Here is a 20278-nt window from a genome sequence, read left to right on the forward strand (position 1 = left end):
GTTAAGCGGACTTTGAAGTGTGTGGAGCAGGAATTGGGACACACCTGCTGTCTGTATTATAAGAGCAGGTCGGTGATTGTTAATCATGGGACCATGCTTGGATCTTAAGTGCTACCTACAGGGCAGCACAACACTTTTCAGACAAGACTGAATCAGTTTTTTTATTTGTAACAAAGGCTGGTTATACATAATAAAGGTATAAGAGCTAAAGTTTACAGACTGAGTAAATGCCCAAGGCTCGTTTTGTCTCAGCTTCAGTTTTTTTAAATACAATAACTCATAAATATCACAAACAGCTTAATGTTTAAAACGACAACATTTATAGATGATGTGTTCAGCTAATAAAATTAGAGAATTATACTTTTTGCTCCTATTATTAGCCCAAATTTAAGAAATTCAAAATTTAAAGCGAGAAACTGAAAGTGTTTTACATGCATATATTCAGGGAACAGGTGAACCAGGGTTTCCATCTGTGTGTCACAACATGAGCAGTTATTTCTGTTCATGCTGAATCTTCGTCTCAGGAACTCTGTACAAGGGTCGACATCATTCACACATTTGACATGAGTCTTTGACTTCTGGTAAAATTGGAGGAAAGGTACGTTGTTCTCAGCTTTACAGTAATATCAGGGAAATCTTTCATTAAATCTTTCCCTTTATATGGCAAAGAGTTCTGCAGTGATGACATCTCTTAAAAACTTTCATCTTTAAAACCAAGACTGCAGACAGGCCAGGGATCAGCCGGGTTTACCAGGCTTATTGAAGTTGAGGAATCGCCTTCAGGATTCCTGAAAATTGTTTTCTATATTAAATTTGGTGGAGAATGCCTGATATTGTAGCAGATCTTCCTGTCCATCCATCATGTGCAAGACTGACCAGACACCTTTCTCTATCCAATCAGAGTCACAGAGATTTCCTTTTACACAAAACACACCTGTTGTTCCAAACTGGGGAGTTACACGGAGTAAAGTTGTGCTTGAAAATCAATTTCCTGTTGATGGAACTTGGTAAGCTCCCCGTAAAATTTTCCAACACAAAAATCACAGCTTCAAAGAAAATCTGTCCCATCACACTTCCTAAGATATTTGTCGTAACCCTTTAAATTTTAACATGCCATTAATTAACGTCCAACCCCCATCAGCTACTGATTTAACTGCTTCGCCCTTCCTGATGTAATGCCGTTTCTTTTTCCAGGTGAATTTAATACAGTTTGGTTGACTGACTGACTGAATTGTCAGAAATATAAATGGAGAAGGCAGGGTATAATATTTTATTTTAGTGGTTAAAATCCAGCCAAATATTGATAAATCCCACTGCAACCAATAGTTAAGCTGAGATTTAACCTTCTTTAAACCTTCCATAATATTATGGTTTTCTCTCATTTTCGGATCTGTAGAAATAATTACCCCAAATATTTCACTTGAGTTTTCACCGGAAAACCAAACAAGTCAACTTGTGTTCATGTTTTGCAAGTAGCTCACGTTTCCCTAAATTTAAATAAAGACCAGATGCTTCAGAAAAAAAACTTTTAGCACAAGAGTTGTTTGATCTGGACTCTTTACAAAGACTGTAGTATCATCTGCAAGTTGGATTATAGAAACAGGATTGTCCAACACCTTCAATGGCTCTGTGTCCACAATATTCTTGATAAGAATAGAGGAGAGGAGCAAGGACAGCCTTGTCGGATAAAACACTCAACCCCAAATCTTCCCAAAGTTCCCCAGGAAAGAGAAAGCTGTTTATACATCATACTGACAACTCTGATCAACTGTGAACCAAAACCAAAATATTCCAAAGACTTGGAGACAGTGAGGCTGTAATGAAAGAAAACAACGTAAGGAGACAGTCTGAAACAAAGCACCACGCCAGATTCAAGCATCTGGACAGGAAACTCCAGCACGTGGAGGACTTGTTAACCCTTTAAGCACCAGAGTTTTTAAAGGTTTTTAATGCTTAATATGAACCAGAGTTTATGGTTGCAGTAAAATTACTCATCTAACTTCATGTTGTGGCATCACAGGTTGTTTTACGTAATAACTAATAGGTTCTGTTAATTCCAGGTTCAAAATGTGCAATAAAAGGTCATTTTAATGAGTTTTTAATAAACACTGAACCAACTTGTTCATTTTTTATTTTATTTTGGCGTGCTGTGTGTTTGAGTTTGACATTCCTGGTCTAACAAGTCTAACATTGGTTATAAATGGACATTTTCTCCAAAAACCCAGACTGTGTGTCACTTTTAATAGAGCCATTGGCCCGAGATTATCAATAAATCTTCTGTCCTTTTCTGGTTTGGGTATTACTGTAATAATGCCTTGCTTCATGGTCGGGGTCAGCTCACCATTTTTAACACATTCCCCAATATCTGCCCAGAAGTACCTACAGGAGCCCGAGGTCAACCCATCCTGACCCGGAGATTTCCCCGCTGGCACCAGTTTTAGCACTGCGTCCACTTTCATACCAGTTTCTGAATCACGAATTTCTTTGAAATCTAAAGTAATCTGAGGAACAAACTGCTTCATATGAAGAAACGCTGATGCCGTCTCCTCTGAGGAGAAGTACAACGCCGAGCAGAGGTCAAAAATGTGCTTCCAGGTTAATTCAGGGTCAGAAAAATCTTCAAGCCTCCTTTTTCCAAGACCAAAGAAACGCGGAGTTTTTCTCTCCCTGTTCGACCCATTTAGCCCGGGCCTGATATCAGCACCATGGTCCAACTCTGCTGGAGAGTCAACAGTTTTGTTCTGTTTTCCTCTGATGATTTAAAATAAATATCTAAATTTGGTATTGATTCAGTCTTTTTCTTTTTGCTTCTGGTGTCTCATTTTACTGAATTTTACTAAATTTGAAATATTCCCAATTTTTAACATATAGGCAAAGTTCTTTGTTTATTGTGATTTGTTCAGTAAGTCTAATTTCCTTTACGTATTCTTCTGATTTGAGCAACTCTGCATTAAATTTCCAGTAGTTTCTCCTGTACGCAGAGTTTTTACCTGGTGAAAGCGTTAAATTTATTGGACAGTGATCAATTAAAGGGGCGCTTGATATTGAGACATCTGCAACAGTATGAGAGATTTCAGGGGAGACGAGCCAGAAGTCCATTCTAGACTTTCAGCTGCCATTGGGTCTGAACCAGGAAATCTCTTAAATCAGGCTTTTCTATCCCTCCAGATGTCAGTGAGTTAGTTACTTTCCATAAAATCCTGCAAAGTATGGTTGACATGATGGCAGAAGAAGGGCATCTATATTATAAGCTGCTTGAAAATCTCTGACACATTCTGTAAGTGTTTCAAAGTTTTGTTCTGACTGGCATCATTATGGTCGTATACATTTACGAAGTGAATAAGACTGCTCTATATTTACCACTGCAACAATCCAAAGTCCTCTTTCACAAGATTTGAATGTAACACCTCCCCAGGAAATCTACAGAAACACAAACAGAATGCCACGCCTGCTGCTGCCATGTGAAAATAAAATGTCCTCCCACAGATGTTTTCCTAAACTTAGTCATCCACACGAGTCTCTCGTAAGAACACACATTGTGATTTAAGTCCTTAACAGAAAGATAGTCTTGCTTTTAGTGCTGTCTTTTATCATGAAAGAAACTTCTCACCTTTTTTTTTTTTGTAGATGTGGACTTAACTCAGAGGATCAACGAGTTAACTTCAAATAACATTTTTCTGTGTGGCGAGATTGTTTCCTCCTGTGAATTAAGTGAGCCTTCATCGTGTTAGCTGTGGTTAGCTAACTTCATCCCTGTGAAAAACTCTCAACAGATGTGGGCGGGCATCCAAGCCTTCACCAACTACAGGGTCCAGAACTCAGAGTCCTGAGCAAGAAGGACCTGGACCAGAAGCTGCTACTGGCCTTCTACCGATGCTCGAAGGAGAGCGTGTCAACATGCTGCCTGGGCGGGTTTGATGCCAGCTCCACCTCTGAGATCAGGAAGGCTCTGCAGAGGGTTATTAACACCGGCCGAAAGGTCAGCGGCTGCCCTCCCTACAGGACATCTCCAGATCCTCCAGTCTCAGAAAAACCAGCACAGGAGACCCCTCACATCCCACCCGCCACCTGTTTGGTCTCAGATCAATCTGGTCTCACACCTCCAGACTTACAGTTTCTTCCCCGTGACTGTTCAGGCAGCAAACAGCCAGAGGTCTATCCCCTCTTTACTGGGTGGAGATATGACAATAAAGCCTATTCTTCTTTACTTTGCTTGGTTGCCATTGGCAACATCTGCCCCGGTCTGTGGCTTCCAGCAGAAAGAGCGCTGTAAACATTAGTTCCACGCAGTAAAACACAACCATCCTCCTGCTCCAAACAGAAATCAGTCAGCTCCGAGTCGTCGACTATGTTCGCCGTTCTGACCAGTTGATTAGTTGAGGACATCCCTAATACATAGATTATTAATTAGATATACTATTTTCAACCAAGTAGTCCACATCCAGCTGTTCTGACTGTAAGCTGGACACAGAATGTACTGATCGTCCAGAGGTTGGTCACCTGTAACACCTCCCGGACTTCAATGAGGCTCTAAATGAATTTTTCTGATCAGCTGTCGACTTATTCATAATTTCCACGAGTCAAATTATTTTCAGGGAAAATAATTTACATTCTTTCTGCATCTGAAAGCATTAAATCATTCATGTTTCTTTTATTTGTTTTCATTGATGCTTTTTCATGAAAAAATCTATTTTCCAACCAAGAACCAATTAACTTTTAACTGACTTTGGCTCTGAATACATTTAAAACGACAGACTTTTCATTCAGACCCACCAACATGAATTCTAACCCACATTTGGAGGGTTGGTCGGAGTTTATTTAGAGCTCCGTTTCCAATCATCTTTTATTCCCTAAACTAAAGGCTAATGGATATTTGGATGCTGTTGATCTTTCCAAACAGACTTTGAGGTAAAAGGATTGTAGAACAGAAAATAACTCCAGAACAACAGAAAAGAAAATCAGATTCATTTTGACTCTGCCTTTTTGCTGAGCAATAGTTGATAGAGACAAATTCTACTAAACCCTTTTTCCTTCCAGAGCATTGCTTCATTATGCTTCAGAAGAGGACGACAGCTGGTTGGAAACCTTGCTTTCTGTTTTCAGATCCTGCACAGAAATGACCAAAAGCAAAGCCTTGTTCCAAAAGTCAAGTGAATTCAGGAAAAATGCATCCCATTCATGTGAGGATTCAAAGGTTGATGGGCAGGCAGCGCGCTCAACAAATGCAGCTTCATGCATAACTCAACCTTCACGTGTGAATGGGAACAGAAGAAAAAGATGATGTCCTGGCTCTTTGTTAGGGCTCAACTACCCAACAAGATCCCTCAGGCTTAACTATTGCTGCAGCCAAACATCAACCAAGGTTATAGACGGCAAATACAAGACAGCCAACTGCACGTGCACCATTTAAAGACTTCCACTGTGCTGCCGATGTATTGAGATGCCTAACTGTTGAACATAAAAAGGAATATTACAGACAGATAGTAAGAAAGGACAGCCGTGGGTGAGGGGAGAGTGGTGGTGGTGAGGGGTTTCTGTTCAGGTCAAGCAGATAATAATGAAGTTCAAATACTTCTGAAAGTACTGAATGACATTATCCCCTTGGTTAGCTTGGTTTACACTGGTGTGGTCATTCAAGTGTTTCTAAAACCTTTTTAAAAACATTACGAGTTAAATTAAAACCCGTTTTAAATGTCTGAATTGCACTTTTTTCTGACTTAAAATGCCGTCATCGTACACCAGAACAATCCTAACCGAGCAGAACCGGGCTCAATTTACCAAACTACACCAAGAACTAGGCCCTCATTTATCTGATGTTTGTACAAACTGTCCTAAACGCCGTCCTACAAACGAGACTTATCACGTTCCTAGGGACAAAAAACCCCCATGTATAAGAGAGCAGCAGTTTAGTCAGTAAACGGCAGACGATAAATCCCACACTGATGATGAGATAGGTGATGGTGCTCGGGGTGCCAGCATCTCGCAGAGTTAAAAAATATTGACATGATTATTTTGACAAGATAAAGAATGTATGCAGAAGCTGAGACGTCCTGTTATGACACCTGCAAAGATATTTTCTCTGTTCAACCGCGAGATTCTGTGTATGCAGGTCTGGGCTGTTCTTATATTTAAGTAGAAGTACAAGGTGGTAAATTAACTCTGAACATGGAAATGTTCTCACACACAGAAAGAACAGCAGACGAATGAGGGAACTTGAGTGGTGAAAGTCACAATGAGCTGCTTCTGTACCTCTCTCAGAGCCTCGGCGTAGGAGCTCATGTCAGTGAGGATGACCAGGACGTGCTTCTCACACTGGTAGGCCAGGTACTCTGCGGTAGTCAGCGCCAGGCGCGGCGTGATGATGCGCTCAATGCTGATTGGTCAAAGAATAATAAAAGTTATTCTTCTGTGCATGTAAAAGAAAAATGGGACGTTTAAATATGAAATAATAAGTTTGTCATGTAAATATAAAGTAAATTCTTAAAATTCCATAAGTTTGCCATTTTTAGCCGTCCACCTCAGTCTGTGTGTAAAACTGAGCCGTGTCGATCTTACGTGGGGTCGTTGGCCAGGTTCAGGAAGAGGCAGACGTTGTCCATGGAGCCGTTTTCCTCAAAGTCGGACTTGAAGAAGCGAGCAGTTTCCATGTTGACCTGAGACACAGGTGATACAAGCTCATGAAGCATTTTGGACAGTTTTTCATGAGCAGCATTCAGACTGGTGCTCCATGGTGAACCGTTACAGGAAACTGGGACAGCTGCATGATGCACGAGGAGGGAGACGTTTAAAACAATGGCAGGTTAGTTATGGTTGCTAGAAAAGGAAAAGGAAAAAAATAAGAAGATTTAGAGATTTCATTCATTATTGGCCACAAAATAAACCGGTGCCAGAAGGTTCTCCTGACATCTGATTTCCTCTTCACCTCTTTTTCACAAGAACTCTGCAAACAGGAATGGCTCATCTGGCACCAGTTTCTAGAAATGTAGATAAATATACACTCAGCAGCCACTTTAAAAGGTGCACCCTTTCACTTGTTAACACTAGTAACTCATCACCAATCACATGGCAGCAACGTTTAGGCAGGAAGTCCATTAAGCACTGGTTCCCACCAAGGTCTGCAGAATAGCATCTCTGAACACGTCCAGCCTTGAAGCAGATGGGCTACAGCAGCAGAAGACACACCGGGTTCCTCCTGCCAGCTAAGAACAGGAAACTGAGGCTACAATTCACACACACTCACCAACACTGGACAATAGAAGATGGAGATTCAGCTCCACATTCAGATGCTAGGCTCAGAATCTGCTGGAGACATCATGAAAACATGGATCCATCCTTCTGTTATGAAATCTTGGATGTTGATTTCATACAATCTGCAGCTGCTGTGTGATGCTGTCAATGAGTGTACGCTATCGAAGACGGTTGTTTTTATCAAGGACAGCCAGCAGTGTCCAACCTTTCAGATCTGTGTGTCTTTTACAGAGTTTGGCTGTGACTCGTTTCAGATCTGATCATTTTTTAAAATAACTTAGGTTTTAAATAAAGACCAGGAGGACACATTCACTTCCACTCATCTCTACCCAGCAGAAGGTAAATGGCTGCCAGTGACAAGCCTTGTTTAATTTATCAGGTGTTGCATGTTTCCACTTATATCCAAAAGTCAACTAATACTCATTCACACTAGATTTGACATGTTGCAGTAACTAGATGTTTGGACTAGAAAGAGCCCGAACAGGGAGAGGTTTGGCATTTTAGTTTTAACTCTTTAGTTTTGCTCTTCATTCTGGTCCATTGTTTTTGTTTGGTGACCATTTTGGTTGTGTATGTGTGAAATAATTTCCTAATAAACATCTAAATCAACACTTTAATTTAATTTCACACATACAAACACACAAAGAAATCCTTCTTGGTGCCCCCTGGTGGTCCCATGACTACAATAAGTGGAGAAAGTACAAGTATTTTGTGAGTCTGCCTGTAATGGGAAACTAGTTGAATCCGGTGGATCCAGTAAAAATCAAATATCAAACTTCTCGGACATTAAGGAATGGCTGGTTTAAAACTGGAATGATTGTCACATTAAAAGTTGGAGTTTTATTAGAAGTCAATGGGACATTTTTGGCCATGAAGGAAAATCTGAAAATAAATTCACACTTGAGAAAATGATTCTTGTTTTGTGGGATTTTTAAATGAATGTTTAATAATTTAAATAATCAAACTGTCATTTAAAGGGTTAAAAGTCTTAACATGATAACATGTTTGGTAGCTTTGAGCAGAGCAGATTTGGGGAAACAAAGCAGAAAAAAATGTTTGAATATTGATGTTTGACGAACAGCTTTAGTGCGTGGACATTTTTGGCCACAAAGGTCACCAGAAGAGGGAAAACCTGAGAAGAACACAAGAATTAAACATGGAACTAGTTGATAAAATGTTCACAATAAATAATTCAACACAAACAGCAGGTTGCTGAAACAGAAGAACATGAAACGTGAAAGGCCAGGTCTTTTTCTTTTTTGTCCACTATTAAAGGACGCATGGCCGTTAGTGGACGTGGTGTCTCTTTTTAAAAATGCATATCCCTGTTCTGACTGGTATAAATCCCTATTCACACGCATTTTCAATTTTCCTGACAGAGTAACCTGAATAGGATGTGGAAGAGGGATGGATTAGCATTTAGCAATAGTGTTTAGTGTGTGTGGAGGTCAAGCTGTCACAATCGAGGCATTACGGCAGCCAGGAGGAGCAGCTGAGAAGCAGAGAACTTGATACGACCTGGCTGTCACTGTTAAAAGGGCTGCTGAATTAGTAACCTGTCTGCATGGCTGGAGGGATTTGTTCACAAGTGCAGAAGTAACAAGAAGGACTTAAAGGTTAAATCACCTGTTGAATAAAAGAAAGCCGGGAAGGAGAGAGAGTCACGTCAGGGTTAAGAGGGGGATTAGTGCCTCAGATTGGGTGGGGGTGTGGAGAACTTCATGCTGCAGGAAGATGCAGTGTGTCTGCTTACCCCCATGGCTGCAAACACAATGGCAAAGTTCTCTGCACTGTAGTCCATCACGTCCTTGGACTTCTGCACGAGGCCGGCCTGCCGACAGATCTGAGCAGCAATCTGGAAGAAGGACGAACAGGCATTAGACTTTCAACAAGTCTCCGTGTTAAAAAACCACCTGAACCAGAACTTCCTTTTCCTACAACGTTTCTAGTAAAAGTCACAACTGATGCTTGTTAATATTTAGTAGTTGAGGAGTAGGCTTAGTTTAAGTTGGTGGAGATCAATCTGGTGACTAAACTGACTAAAAACAAAAATATTGAGTGTAATTTATCATTTTTCACAACAAAGAAAGTTTTAAAAAGGAAAAACAGCAACATCAATGGATTCTTGTGCTGGAAACGTGAGTTCTGCTGGGAGACAAAGACACGAGAAAGAGGCTGCAGCTGTTAAGATTTTTTAAATTTAGTTCATAAAAGCAAGTTTTTGGGATTATTATTTATGTACATGTCCACTGGGAGGACAAGGGGGCAGCTTTTCTGTAGGAAGCAGTAAGGGTGCAGCTCCAGGAGCAGAGGCTGGGAGCACCTGCCCTTTGATGCATCATATTTTGTGGTTCAAAACAGATCATTAATATATTTAGCACCTCCGAAACTAACCTCAGATGAGCTGCACGTTTATTCTGCTGCTTTAACGAGAATCTTACACAAACTCTGGAAAAGAACAGTATTTTTGGAAAACACCGTGGCAACCAAGCAGGTAAACATTTTGGACTCATTGATATTAAATATTCATGTAAAATTATCCTGAGAATTCACAAAACCTCTTTCACCAGTAAAAACGTCAAATGTCACGACTTCCAAACTTCTTCTAAATGAAATGACTCTGGTATCTATTATATAAAAATACTTTGTTTTGTATTTTTAATTAATAATGCAATAATTCAAATAATCAAACTGTTATTTAAAGGGTTAAAATCCTAAAAATGGATGAATGTTTGGTAGGTTTGAGTAACAGTTCTCGCTGGTTGGATTTGTTTTTATATGTTGTTTTATGTAAAGCATTTTGAATTGCTTTTATGTCTGAAATAAGCTAAACTTGCCTAAGTCTGATTAAGTGGTGGCCTATTGATCAAAAACATTTAGTTAAAAATTTTGTAGCGTTAGCAGGCCTGCACAGACAAGAATGATAATTATGTGAGGGTTTGACATAAAGAGTGGTATCTTTAGGTTGTATACAGTCACCGAAGAATCAAAGGTGGAGCAGATTAAGACCACTGGAAGGATGTGATCTAAACATAACTGGATCTGGTCAATTCAACCGAGTCAAGACTTCTTGGAGACTCAAAAATGAGAACCAAGGGTGCACATGCTAATATTCACTACTTCCTTCCAGCTTTTCTTATGAGGATGCAAACCCACATAAAAAAAGAAAAAAGAAATGTATAAATAAGAAAAGAGAGAAATGTTAGTAGTTAATAAACCTTCAAAGCTGATTTTTTTTTGGGGGGTATTTCTGGATGTTTTAAGAACATATAATTGAGGCCATTAAAACATCTTCCAAAACAGACAAAGAAACACACAGTTGTTACTTTTAGAAAATGCTTTCCATCATTCAGTGAAAGCAGCATTACATTTAGTCCCTGATTACTGGCATAGACGAGACTGAAGAGAAGAATACAGGGTCAACGGATTCTACTTTCTAAATTCCCTGAAGAGCCTCATGAAGAGCCGACGGCCTGTCACTCAACAGCATTCAATGGTCCTGGACAGCTCCGGCTGACTGGATCGATCAATATGATTTCACAGAATAAAACAGAAGGTTTCTAGAAATATTATTTATTTCTTCTTTTTTCTGCTTTTGGGGTGATTTCCAAAGCTGTCCTACTTAAATCTGTACACTGGTCAGAAAACAAACATAAAAAATCCATGGAGCTAGAAATAACTGATCTTTTCATTTCCATGTAGCTTCAGGACAGTTAGGTTTTTCACAAGAACAAGAAGAAGCTGGAAATGGAACGATCCAGAAAAACAGTCAGTTTGGTCCTAGTTAAAGTCCCAGAAACACACCCGGGCTTATTTAGTACCAGTGGGGTGGAGTTCTCGAGCAAGGGAGGCAGGTGGAGGAGCAGGAGAGACGAGTGGAGAAGCAGTAGAGGTGGGTGGAGGAGCAGTAGAGGTGGGTGGAGGAGCAGGGGAGGCGGGTGGAGGAGCAGTGGAAGCGGATGAAGGAGCAGTGGAGGCGGGTGGAGGAGCAGTAGAGATGGGTGGAGGAGCAGTAGAGACGGGTGGAGGAGCAGTGTAGGAGCAGTGGAGGCGTGTGGAGGAGCAGTGGAGGCGTGTGGAGGAGCAGGGGAGGCGTGTGGAGGAGCAGTAGAGGTGTGTGGAGGAGCAGGGGAGGCGTGTGGAGGAGCAGTAGAGGTGTGTGGAGGAGCAGGGGAGGCGTGTGGAGGAGCAGTAGAGGTGGGTGGAGGAGCAGTAGAGGCGGGTGGAGGAGCAGTGGAGGCGGGTGGAGGAGCAGTAGAGGTGTGTGGAGGAGCAGGGGAGGCGTGTGGAGGAGCAGTAAAGGTGTGTGGAGGAGCAGTGGAGGCGGGTGGAGGAGCAGTGGAGGCGAGTGGAGGAGCAGTGAAGGCGGGTGGAGGAGCAGTGGAGGCGGGTGGAGGAGCAGTGGAGGCGGGTGGAGGAGCAGTGGAGGTGGGTGGAGGAGCAGCGGAGGCGTGTGGAGGAGCAGTAGAGGTGTGTGGAGGAGCAGGGGAGGCGTGTGGAGGAGCAGTAGAGGTGTGTGGAGGAGCAGGGGAGGCGTGTGGAGGAGCAGTAGAGGTGTGTGGAGGAGCAGGGGAGGCGTGTGGAGGAGCAGTAGAGGTGGGTGGAGGAGCAGTAGAGGCGGGTGGAGGAGCAGTGGAGGCGGGTGGAGGAGCAGTAGAGGTGTGTGGAGGAGCAGGGGAGGCGTGTGGAGGAGCAGTAAAGGTGTGTGGAGGAGCAGTGGAGGCGGGTGGAGGAGCAGTGGAGGCGAGTGGAGGAGCAGTGAAGGCGGGTGGAGGAGCAGTGGAGGCGGGTGGAGGAGCAGTGGAGGCGGGTGGAGGAGCAGTGGAGGTGGGTGGAGGAGCAGCGGAGGCGTGTAGAGGAGCAGTAGAGACGGGTGGAGGAGCAGTGAAGGCGGGTGGAGGAGCAGTAAAGGTGGGTGGAGGAGCAGTGGAGGCGGGTGGAGGAGCAGTGGAGGCGGGTGGAGGAGCAGTAAAGGTGGGTGGAGGAGCAGTGGAGGCGGGTGGAGGCGGGTGGAGGAGCAGTGGAGGCGGGTGGAGGAGCAGTGAAGGCGGGTGGAGGAGCAGTGGAGGCGGGTGGAGGAGCAGCGAAGGCGGGTGGAGGAGCAGTGGAGGCGGGTGGAGGAGCAGCGAAGGCGGGTGGAGGAGCAGTGGAGGCGGGTGGAGGAGCAGTGGAGGCGCGTATTGTAGGAGACAATGATGAACAATGTGTCTCTGACACACTGAACTTCATAGATGATGTTGGTGAATAAGAAGCAGCAGCTGTTTATGGTGAATGTTGTTTGTTGTTGGTTTGTTTCCATAATAAAACCAGTGGCATCAGTTACAGGAAGAGTGATGTTCTGAACTGGTATACGGTATGACTGATCTGTGTTCAGAATAAAACAGCAGATGTTATTGCTAGTAGTTATTGGTATGTGACCTTTTCAGATTTGGATTTTTATTTTTAAAGTTTCATATACATACATGAATATCACCGTTATTTATAAACATAATGGTCATGTCATACCACCATCAAAGATTTTTAACACTACAATTTAAGAAATAGAAGAACATAAGAAATAGAAATAAATACTTTTTTTTTTTTACCTGGGGACCCAATAAATTTCCCAGGGACCCCCTCAACTTGCCACCTGTAAGTCCCGGGTACTCACCACACTGAAAACCTACCAACATATAAAGCTCTCCATGGCCAGACGCCACTGCATATCAAAGACCTCATATATTCCATATATTATCAACAGAGCACTTTGCTCTCAGACTGCAGGTGTACATGTGGTTCCCAAAGGGAGGCAGAGCCTTCCCACGGTCACCTCATGCAGCTCAGGATGGGGGTTGAATCGAAATCGATATTCATTGCAATCGGTTGGTTTCTTAACTAGGCTATTACTGGTTACGAATTGGCTTGTATGAATACCGATTGTCTGAATTGGCTCTAATTCGTTGTATGTAAAGTGCCCTGAGATGACGTTGTTTTAGGATTTGGTTTAATTGAAAAGATGTGTTTGTAAGATGTTGCATTTGTGGCCTGAGAAGCACTGAAACCCTGAGACCAGAAGTTAGTGGTGGGACAGTCTCACCTCGTTGTGGGGTAATCCAGCAGCAGAGAAAATGGGGATCTTCTGTCCTCTGGCGATGCTGTTCATGCCATCGATGGCTGAGATGCCGGTCTGGATCATCTCCTCGGGGTAAATACGGCACTGAGGATTAATAGGCTGACCTGGAAGGTACGTGAAAATAGTTTTAGCTTACTTTGTTATTTTACCCCCTCATCCTAAACTGGACCTAGCATAGCTTAGTTAAAGTAAATACTGACCCAAGTCTGTTTGGTGTTTAGTTACTAATCTTTCATGATGCTCTCATGATCTACAGTCATTTGATAAACGTTTAAAGGTGTCATCACCTGGTCTTTTAATGCATCCACAGTCTATTTCTTTTATTTAGTTTATTTCTTTGAAAACTTACTGACCTCTGTAGAGGCGTGGTCGCATTTGGAGGATCTCACTCACCACTCTTCATCACTAGCTGCGTTTCCATGACAGTATTTCACAAAATAAAAGTGATATTTCTAACATTTCGATAAAGTGCCATTGCGATTTTCAGGTGTTTCCATTGAACGGTGTTTAACGCATTAGCCGTCATTCTCGTTAAATCTTGTCCCGCAAGACTCCAGCTTGAGGAGGATAGAGATTTCTAAATCTCTATTTCTAAATTTCTAAATTTTCAATAGATGTTAGCCTTAGCTAATTTTTTATCCATCTTACGTGATTTCACAATGAAATTTTTCCAGTAAGATACTGAGGTATTTTAAGTATGTTTATTTAGTTTGATACTTTTCTTAAATAAAGGTTTCGTAACAGATTCAGCCTCAGATCTGCTGCGCTGCTGCAGCAGCCGCCAGCAGAATATATAAATGACTTGTAATCAGTAATGTTTTGTTGCTGCATCGATGCAGAACCATTGATTTCCGCACAGTAGAAATGATTAAATTCAACACCCCTACCATTAAGCAACTGACATGGCTGCAAAATTCAGGGGCCGTCCCCACGGTGCTGAATTACAGTAAAACTGCAAAAGAATTTCAGCAATCGACCCTTTAATCCCCACGAAACAGCATTAGCCTCCATGAAACCGACCATCTGAAACCAGATACCAAGGTGGATCGGTTCGAAACCTCTAGGGTCTGTGTCCCGTCAGGACAGTGTAACCGCACAACTGAAGGATATGGCGTCAGTGTGACGAACACACGCCAAACACAACAACAATAATGGCATCTGTGACCAACTGTGTTGTGGTGCTGCTCCAGACAGTCCTGGCTCCACTTCTTCATCAGTCCAAACAAGTGAATCCTCAGCCATCTTCTCTTCTTCCAGTGTGAACTTCCTGCAACGCGCAGTGAGCCTTCATCTTGTTCTAGCTTTTAAGTGTTCCTCTTGAATCATCATAGCGCCCCCCACAGCCTTTCAGTGTTTACTACAGTGGTTTTGTGGGGATGGTGAAGCCTTTCTCCTAGTTTCTGCCACCATTTTCACAACTGCACCAGCTTCAGTGCCATGTGGACAGCCTCAGTCTGAATAAGTCTTTGTCTGAAACAAACAAATCCCCACAGCTTTGATCCAACAGGGAAGAGGGGGGAATAACTGTGATGTTCAGTTTATCTTAAAACAGGGAGATTATTTCAGGAAAATGTGCAACTCACATCTAATATTTGTAAAATGTTATTTTTTTCTGCATATTGAAAGTACATGTTATTAAATTAGCATTCAGCATTATGGTTAAAAAAAATCTGAGCCAAAGAAAAAATGTTCCACTAATAAAACAGAAAAAAGCTTATAGAGGTCATACCCATGATGTCCAAGTAATCCTCAGCCAGAACAATGGGTCCACGGTCGATGGGTTTACCCGATCCATTGAACACGCGTCCTGAAACGAAGAGTTTCTCCTTTAAACCAAGCAAAAAAAAAGCAACTCTTCCTTTGAAAAACTATCTGATTTATGTGGAATTAAATTCAAGGATAATTACTAAAATCATCAGTAAATAAAATGTATTAGAGGACACTCCACCATGTTTGATCTATTCTGTGTACAGATACTGTAAGCAGAGCTCTGATGGCTCCCATTTAACCACAAGTAGAAATAATTAGAAATTCAGGGACGCGATTAATGATACTTCACAAACAAAAACAGCTTTTCTTTCTGCTTCTCTGTAACCTTGTGCTGTACTGAGATAATCACACTGATTACAATGTTCAAGGACATTCAGATAAAAGGTTTGATCTTCTTTTTTACTCAAGTTAAATTAGCACAAAGGGAGGAAATGCAGTGCTCAGGCTTCTGTATGTCAAACAGATAATATGATGGAGGGGTAAGAGTAAACTAAAGCTGAACTGTGCAGAGATCAGAGGTTTATCTCTGAATGTGGCGTTGTCGTGCCAATCAGCTGATCATACCCAGCATGTCTTCAGACACCGGGGTACGCAGGATGTCACCGGTGAACTCGCAGGCGGTTTTCTTGGCATCAATCCCGGACGTTCCTTCGAACACCTGAAACAAAACACACAAAGCAGCAAATGACCAGAAGAAGAAAGCAGAATTTATTACTAACAGAACTTTGTAGAAATAACACACAGACCAACAGTGACCAAACCTTTTCTCATCTCATCGTTCTCTCAAGTCTTGGCTTTCAGGAGAAAAAATATTGTTATTGAAACAAACACACAACAGAAACTATTTCCATGTTTCCACTTTTTCCTCATTTCCAGTTATTCCTGCTACTATTTACCTGCTATCCTCACTAAACCAACTCCAGCTCAGCTGCTTTGTGGCGCCACCGTGCATCAGAAACGTCTTCTTGGCTTTATTCCAGCCATAGAGGAGCATTATTTTTCTTCTTTTCACACACACATAGAACTTTCTGCTCACTGGTTGATCTTTGGCTGCTCCTGATTGGACGTTACCGTCAATCTAAGCTCTCTGATTGGTGGAAAGTCTGACAGGAAGTGGCTTCATCATCATGTCCAGGTCTAAATAGAGGTCTCTTAGCAACATAGTAGTGATGGTGATGTTTTTATGGTGAAATGTGATAAATAATGCTGTTATCATGGATCATTGTGGATTTACCAGATAGAGTCTCTGAATAAAACTACATTTAGTGGCTGGATTGTAAACCTCCTGGATGGGATAGAAACTGATGATGATATAAGTGATGGTGCTTGGGGACCTTGGAGATCTGGTGGAGTTTGAAGGGTTATTACAGCAGGTGGTGCTGTCAAGCACATTGTGACCCCAAAGATGCACCTCTTTTGTCAAAAGAAGAAGAAACACTACAGACACATTGGGTGTGTCCCAAACCGCGCACTTCTATACTTCGAACACTACATTTAAGTGCTTAGTGCGCTGACACAGAAATTTCAGTAAAAACTCAGTGCACTGAAAGTACCCGGATGCTGCCCTAAACTCGGCCAAAAATCTAGTGCGAAACGATGGACACTACACGCACTAAACGGACGCCATCTTGCTGACGTAGCGGAAGGGGAGGGACTTTCAACCAGTTTTCAGAGCCGGCAGCCACCGACTCAGCGGTACCGAAGCATGCGGAGAGTATTTTCAACTGTTGTAAGTATGAAGATATTTGATCAAAATTCTAATATAAACTGCAGCATGTTTCTTATCTCTTCTATCCCTAATGACAGTTATGGATCTGATCATTTGTTGGAGGTTGCAGTAAAGTTAGCAACGTAAATGTTAGCAGTTTTATAGCCGATTTCGCGGATCTAGATGGGCTATAAGTGTTAAAAAAGATTAATGCTATAGGTTCCGTATGTTTATTCATTATTGTTGAACCTCCAGATTAAGCACTGCGGGGTCTCTGGCGTAAACGAAATGGTCCTTAATCTGAAAACTGATTAGGAAACACCGCTGGTTTAGAGAACCGGCCCGTTTCGTTGGTACCGCTGACGAAGCCGTAGCTGATTGTACATCACTTTAGATAAGCGTCTGCAAAGTAACCATAAAGTACATATATATAATAATGTTTGCTTTTATATAACCTTCCATTCTGTGTTCACCGTAGGTCACTGTGGCATCAAACCACCGAGCCAGCAGTGGCACTGAGGCATTTATCCCCTGCGGGCTAGGACGCTGCTGTGGAGAAGAGGAGGCAGCAAGAGAGAAATGATTTAATTAAAATTTTAAATAAAATGTTTTCTGCATCTCCGTTTTAGCGTCATTACTGCATTTCATATTTTGAATGATGATTTCTAGTAAAATCGGTTTCCTGTTGCCAGACGTGAACGGTATCAGTGTAAACAGCAATGAAAACAGATGTATAATGTAAAGTACTTTAATTCAGTTAAGATATCTTTGCTTATTTAAAAGCTGTTTTAGCATAAAAGTATGACATGCAAACACGTATGTTGATGTGATTTTGGATTTTGGAAGAAAAAAAAAGTATATTAACGGAGCGGCGCCGCTAAGCTGGTACGTCACTACCGGTAAGTGCAAAACGTTAGTGCTCAATTTGGATCAGGACTTACCCACGATAGTGTGCACTACAGAAGGTAGTGCTTAGTGCGCACTACGCACTACCTTCCAGTGCACTCATGTAAGTGCGCGGTTTGAGACACACTCAATAGGCCTCCGCACCGCCTTCGGTGTTCAGGCTAAAGAGAGTTAAAGGATTAAAACGATATTCTTGATCTAGCGGAGTTGTAAGGGTTGAAATGATTGAGTATGGTGTTTTAAGTCATCACGTTCTGTTTCTCACCTGGACAACGGCCTTGCTACCAATCACCTCCAGAACTTGCCCACTCCTTTTGGTGCCGTCCGGGAGGGTCAGATGAACGATTTCAGCATATCTGGGGAACTAAATCAAACATTTTTAACACATTTAGATCAGAGATGCAAGTAAAAAAGTAAAACACAATGACACCCCTAACACAAGCCAAGTGGTGATTTAAACTACTGACAGCAGCTAGCTGAGTAGCTGCTGTGTGTCTTACCTTCACATTATCCAGGATGACCAGAGGTCCATTTACACCCGACACGGTGGAGTACGCTGAAAGAGGGAAAGACAATCAACGAAGAGTCAGTGAAAAGACTAATCAGGGTGATGATAGTCCCACATAGAGAAATTTACAGATTTAAATGTCAACACTCAGCAAATGACAAGCAAACACCAAGCGGACAATTACACGGATTCATCTTTACACGATGAAAGAAACAAGTTTTTTCCTCATTACTGTATTCATTTCTGGGAATACAACAAAAATAAATAATTACATAAAAGAATGCATTAAAAGTAATCAATATAAATATTTTTCTGTCCCCTCCGGTGAGGTTCACCAAGATTACACAAATTCCATGATTCAAAGTAGATAAATAAATCAGATTATCAAGAGCAGCCTTATACCCATAAACCTCCCCTTGGAAAGCAAATTTGTTCAGCAAAACACAGCAACCAGACCGTCATTCTGCTGGCAAGATGCTGGACAGGACAGGTTAAAAACAACAAAAGTGAAAAGTGCTGCATGTTATAACTTCAGAACTGAACTTAATAGATGAGTGGACAGAAAGAGACACTGCTGACGGAAAAGTTCCCCAGAAGACGCCTCAACATAGGGCTCCAGACTGCGACCAATAGCTGTGTCCCAATTCAGGGTCTGCACACTTCGAAGTGCGCAGACTACGTAGGCTACAGAGTGTCCTCCGTAGTCTACACACTTCGAAGTCTGCTTAACGTTCGTGAAATGGGACAGCCTACCTAGTCTACAAGAATTTCCCATAGCAACAACACAGGACGTTTAATCACTTAAACCTCAGAAATTACTCGTAGGAAACGTCAATAGACGCTGAACACGGAGCGGCAACACCGACAGTAAAAAAAAAAAAAAAAGAAAAAAAAAAACACGGTTTGAGGCTCTGTTGTTTTCCAGCCGGTACACACTTCATTAACCCCTTAAAAGTAACTGAATATCAAATATTACCGAATTTAAATGTCACCATTTAACAAACATGCTTTAAATGTACTTGGTTTTGTAACGTTTATACTAAAGTGTAGTTAAAAAAAACGAACTTTTTTTTTAAATAAAACTTTATTTAAACTTAATACGACTCTTCTGAGGTTGCTGATTCGCCACCGTCCTGTGCGCAACGAATTGTGGGAGAAAAGAGGCCGCGAAGGATGCATCACCAGCAGCCTTCGTTTGAGGCCAAACGAAGTGCGGATTCGAAGGGTGGATTCGGAGGGTCCTTCAAATTCTGTGAATTGGGACAGTACTTCGCGCACCGCGATGACGTACGTGGCCGACGAATGACCGGAAATTGTCTTGCAGGAAAAAAAATGATGTCCGTGAGGGCGGGATCGGGGCTGAAAGTGACCAATCATAAGAAGGACAAGGCTCAACCCCCCCACGTCTCCTGATCTGCCCCCAAGTGTCAAAAGTGTTTTCTCCGCGCGCGCAGAACTTCACCTCGCGAGCATAAACGGCGAGAAAGAGAGCGCGCGCAGGTGGAGTCCTGCTTGCGCAGAGCTGACACCCTCGCTCGCAGCCTGTAGTGTAGCGTCTGAAGAGTTAGATTGTGCGCAGACTTCATATCTACGTGTGTGAGACAGTTAGATTGTGCGCGCAAAGTTAATATCTACGCGTGTGAGAGAGTGTCATTTTATCGTGGGTGTGTTACTGCGCCACCTAGACTTATGGCTTAAATCTGACACCATACCACTGTGACTGACTGGCCTAGAGGCGGATTTATGGTTGCACAGTGTTTGCGTCTGCGTCACCGCCGTAGGCTCAGCGTAGCTCTGAAGGCTCGACCGCATCTCTTCCAGACCTGACGTGCACCCCTGCTACGCAGCCGGTTACTCGGAGGTACCCCCTTGTGATTGGCCAGTTTGGGATCACGTGTTGCCGGATATCTGGATCTTCTCGCTGAATTTGTGTGGTAACACCATGGATGTATTATAGAACTGGATAACGGACTGAAAATGGCAGGCACGCCGATTTTTCCCAGTGGCCACTCGTGGTACTGCAACA

The 20278-nt window shown here is 42.4% G+C and overlaps 1 protein-coding gene and 1 long non-coding RNA gene across 2 annotated transcripts in view; one reads left to right on the plus strand and one right to left on the minus strand.

Annotated features, from left to right (window-relative positions):
* The window catches only part of atp6v1ba (ATPase, H+ transporting, lysosomal, V1 subunit B, member a), a 52951-nt gene that overhangs the window by 12740 nt on the left and 19933 nt on the right, over window positions 1-20278 (minus strand). Inside the window, exons 2-9 of the mRNA XM_042009814.1 lie at window positions 18245-18300; window positions 18010-18108; window positions 15695-15788; window positions 15090-15167; window positions 13325-13464; window positions 9002-9103; window positions 6556-6653; window positions 6250-6373 (exon numbers count right to left, since the gene is read on the minus strand). Coding sequence (XP_041865748.1) covers window positions 6250-6373; window positions 6556-6653; window positions 9002-9103; window positions 13325-13464; window positions 15090-15167; window positions 15695-15788; window positions 18010-18108; window positions 18245-18300 — 791 coding nt within the window. The remainder of the gene's footprint in view (window positions 1-6249; window positions 6374-6555; window positions 6654-9001; window positions 9104-13324; window positions 13465-15089; window positions 15168-15694; window positions 15789-18009; window positions 18109-18244; window positions 18301-20278) is intronic.
* Window positions 260-675, plus strand: LOC121655279. The gene is made up of 2 exons (XR_006013127.1): window positions 260-332; window positions 381-675. It is a non-coding gene; the product is annotated as an uncharacterized LOC121655279 (long non-coding RNA).

The sequence above is a fragment of the Melanotaenia boesemani genome, chromosome 16 (genome assembly GCF_017639745.1).
Source record: "Melanotaenia boesemani isolate fMelBoe1 chromosome 16, fMelBoe1.pri, whole genome shotgun sequence".
Classification (NCBI taxonomy): Eukaryota; Metazoa; Chordata; class Actinopteri; order Atheriniformes; family Melanotaeniidae; genus Melanotaenia; species Melanotaenia boesemani.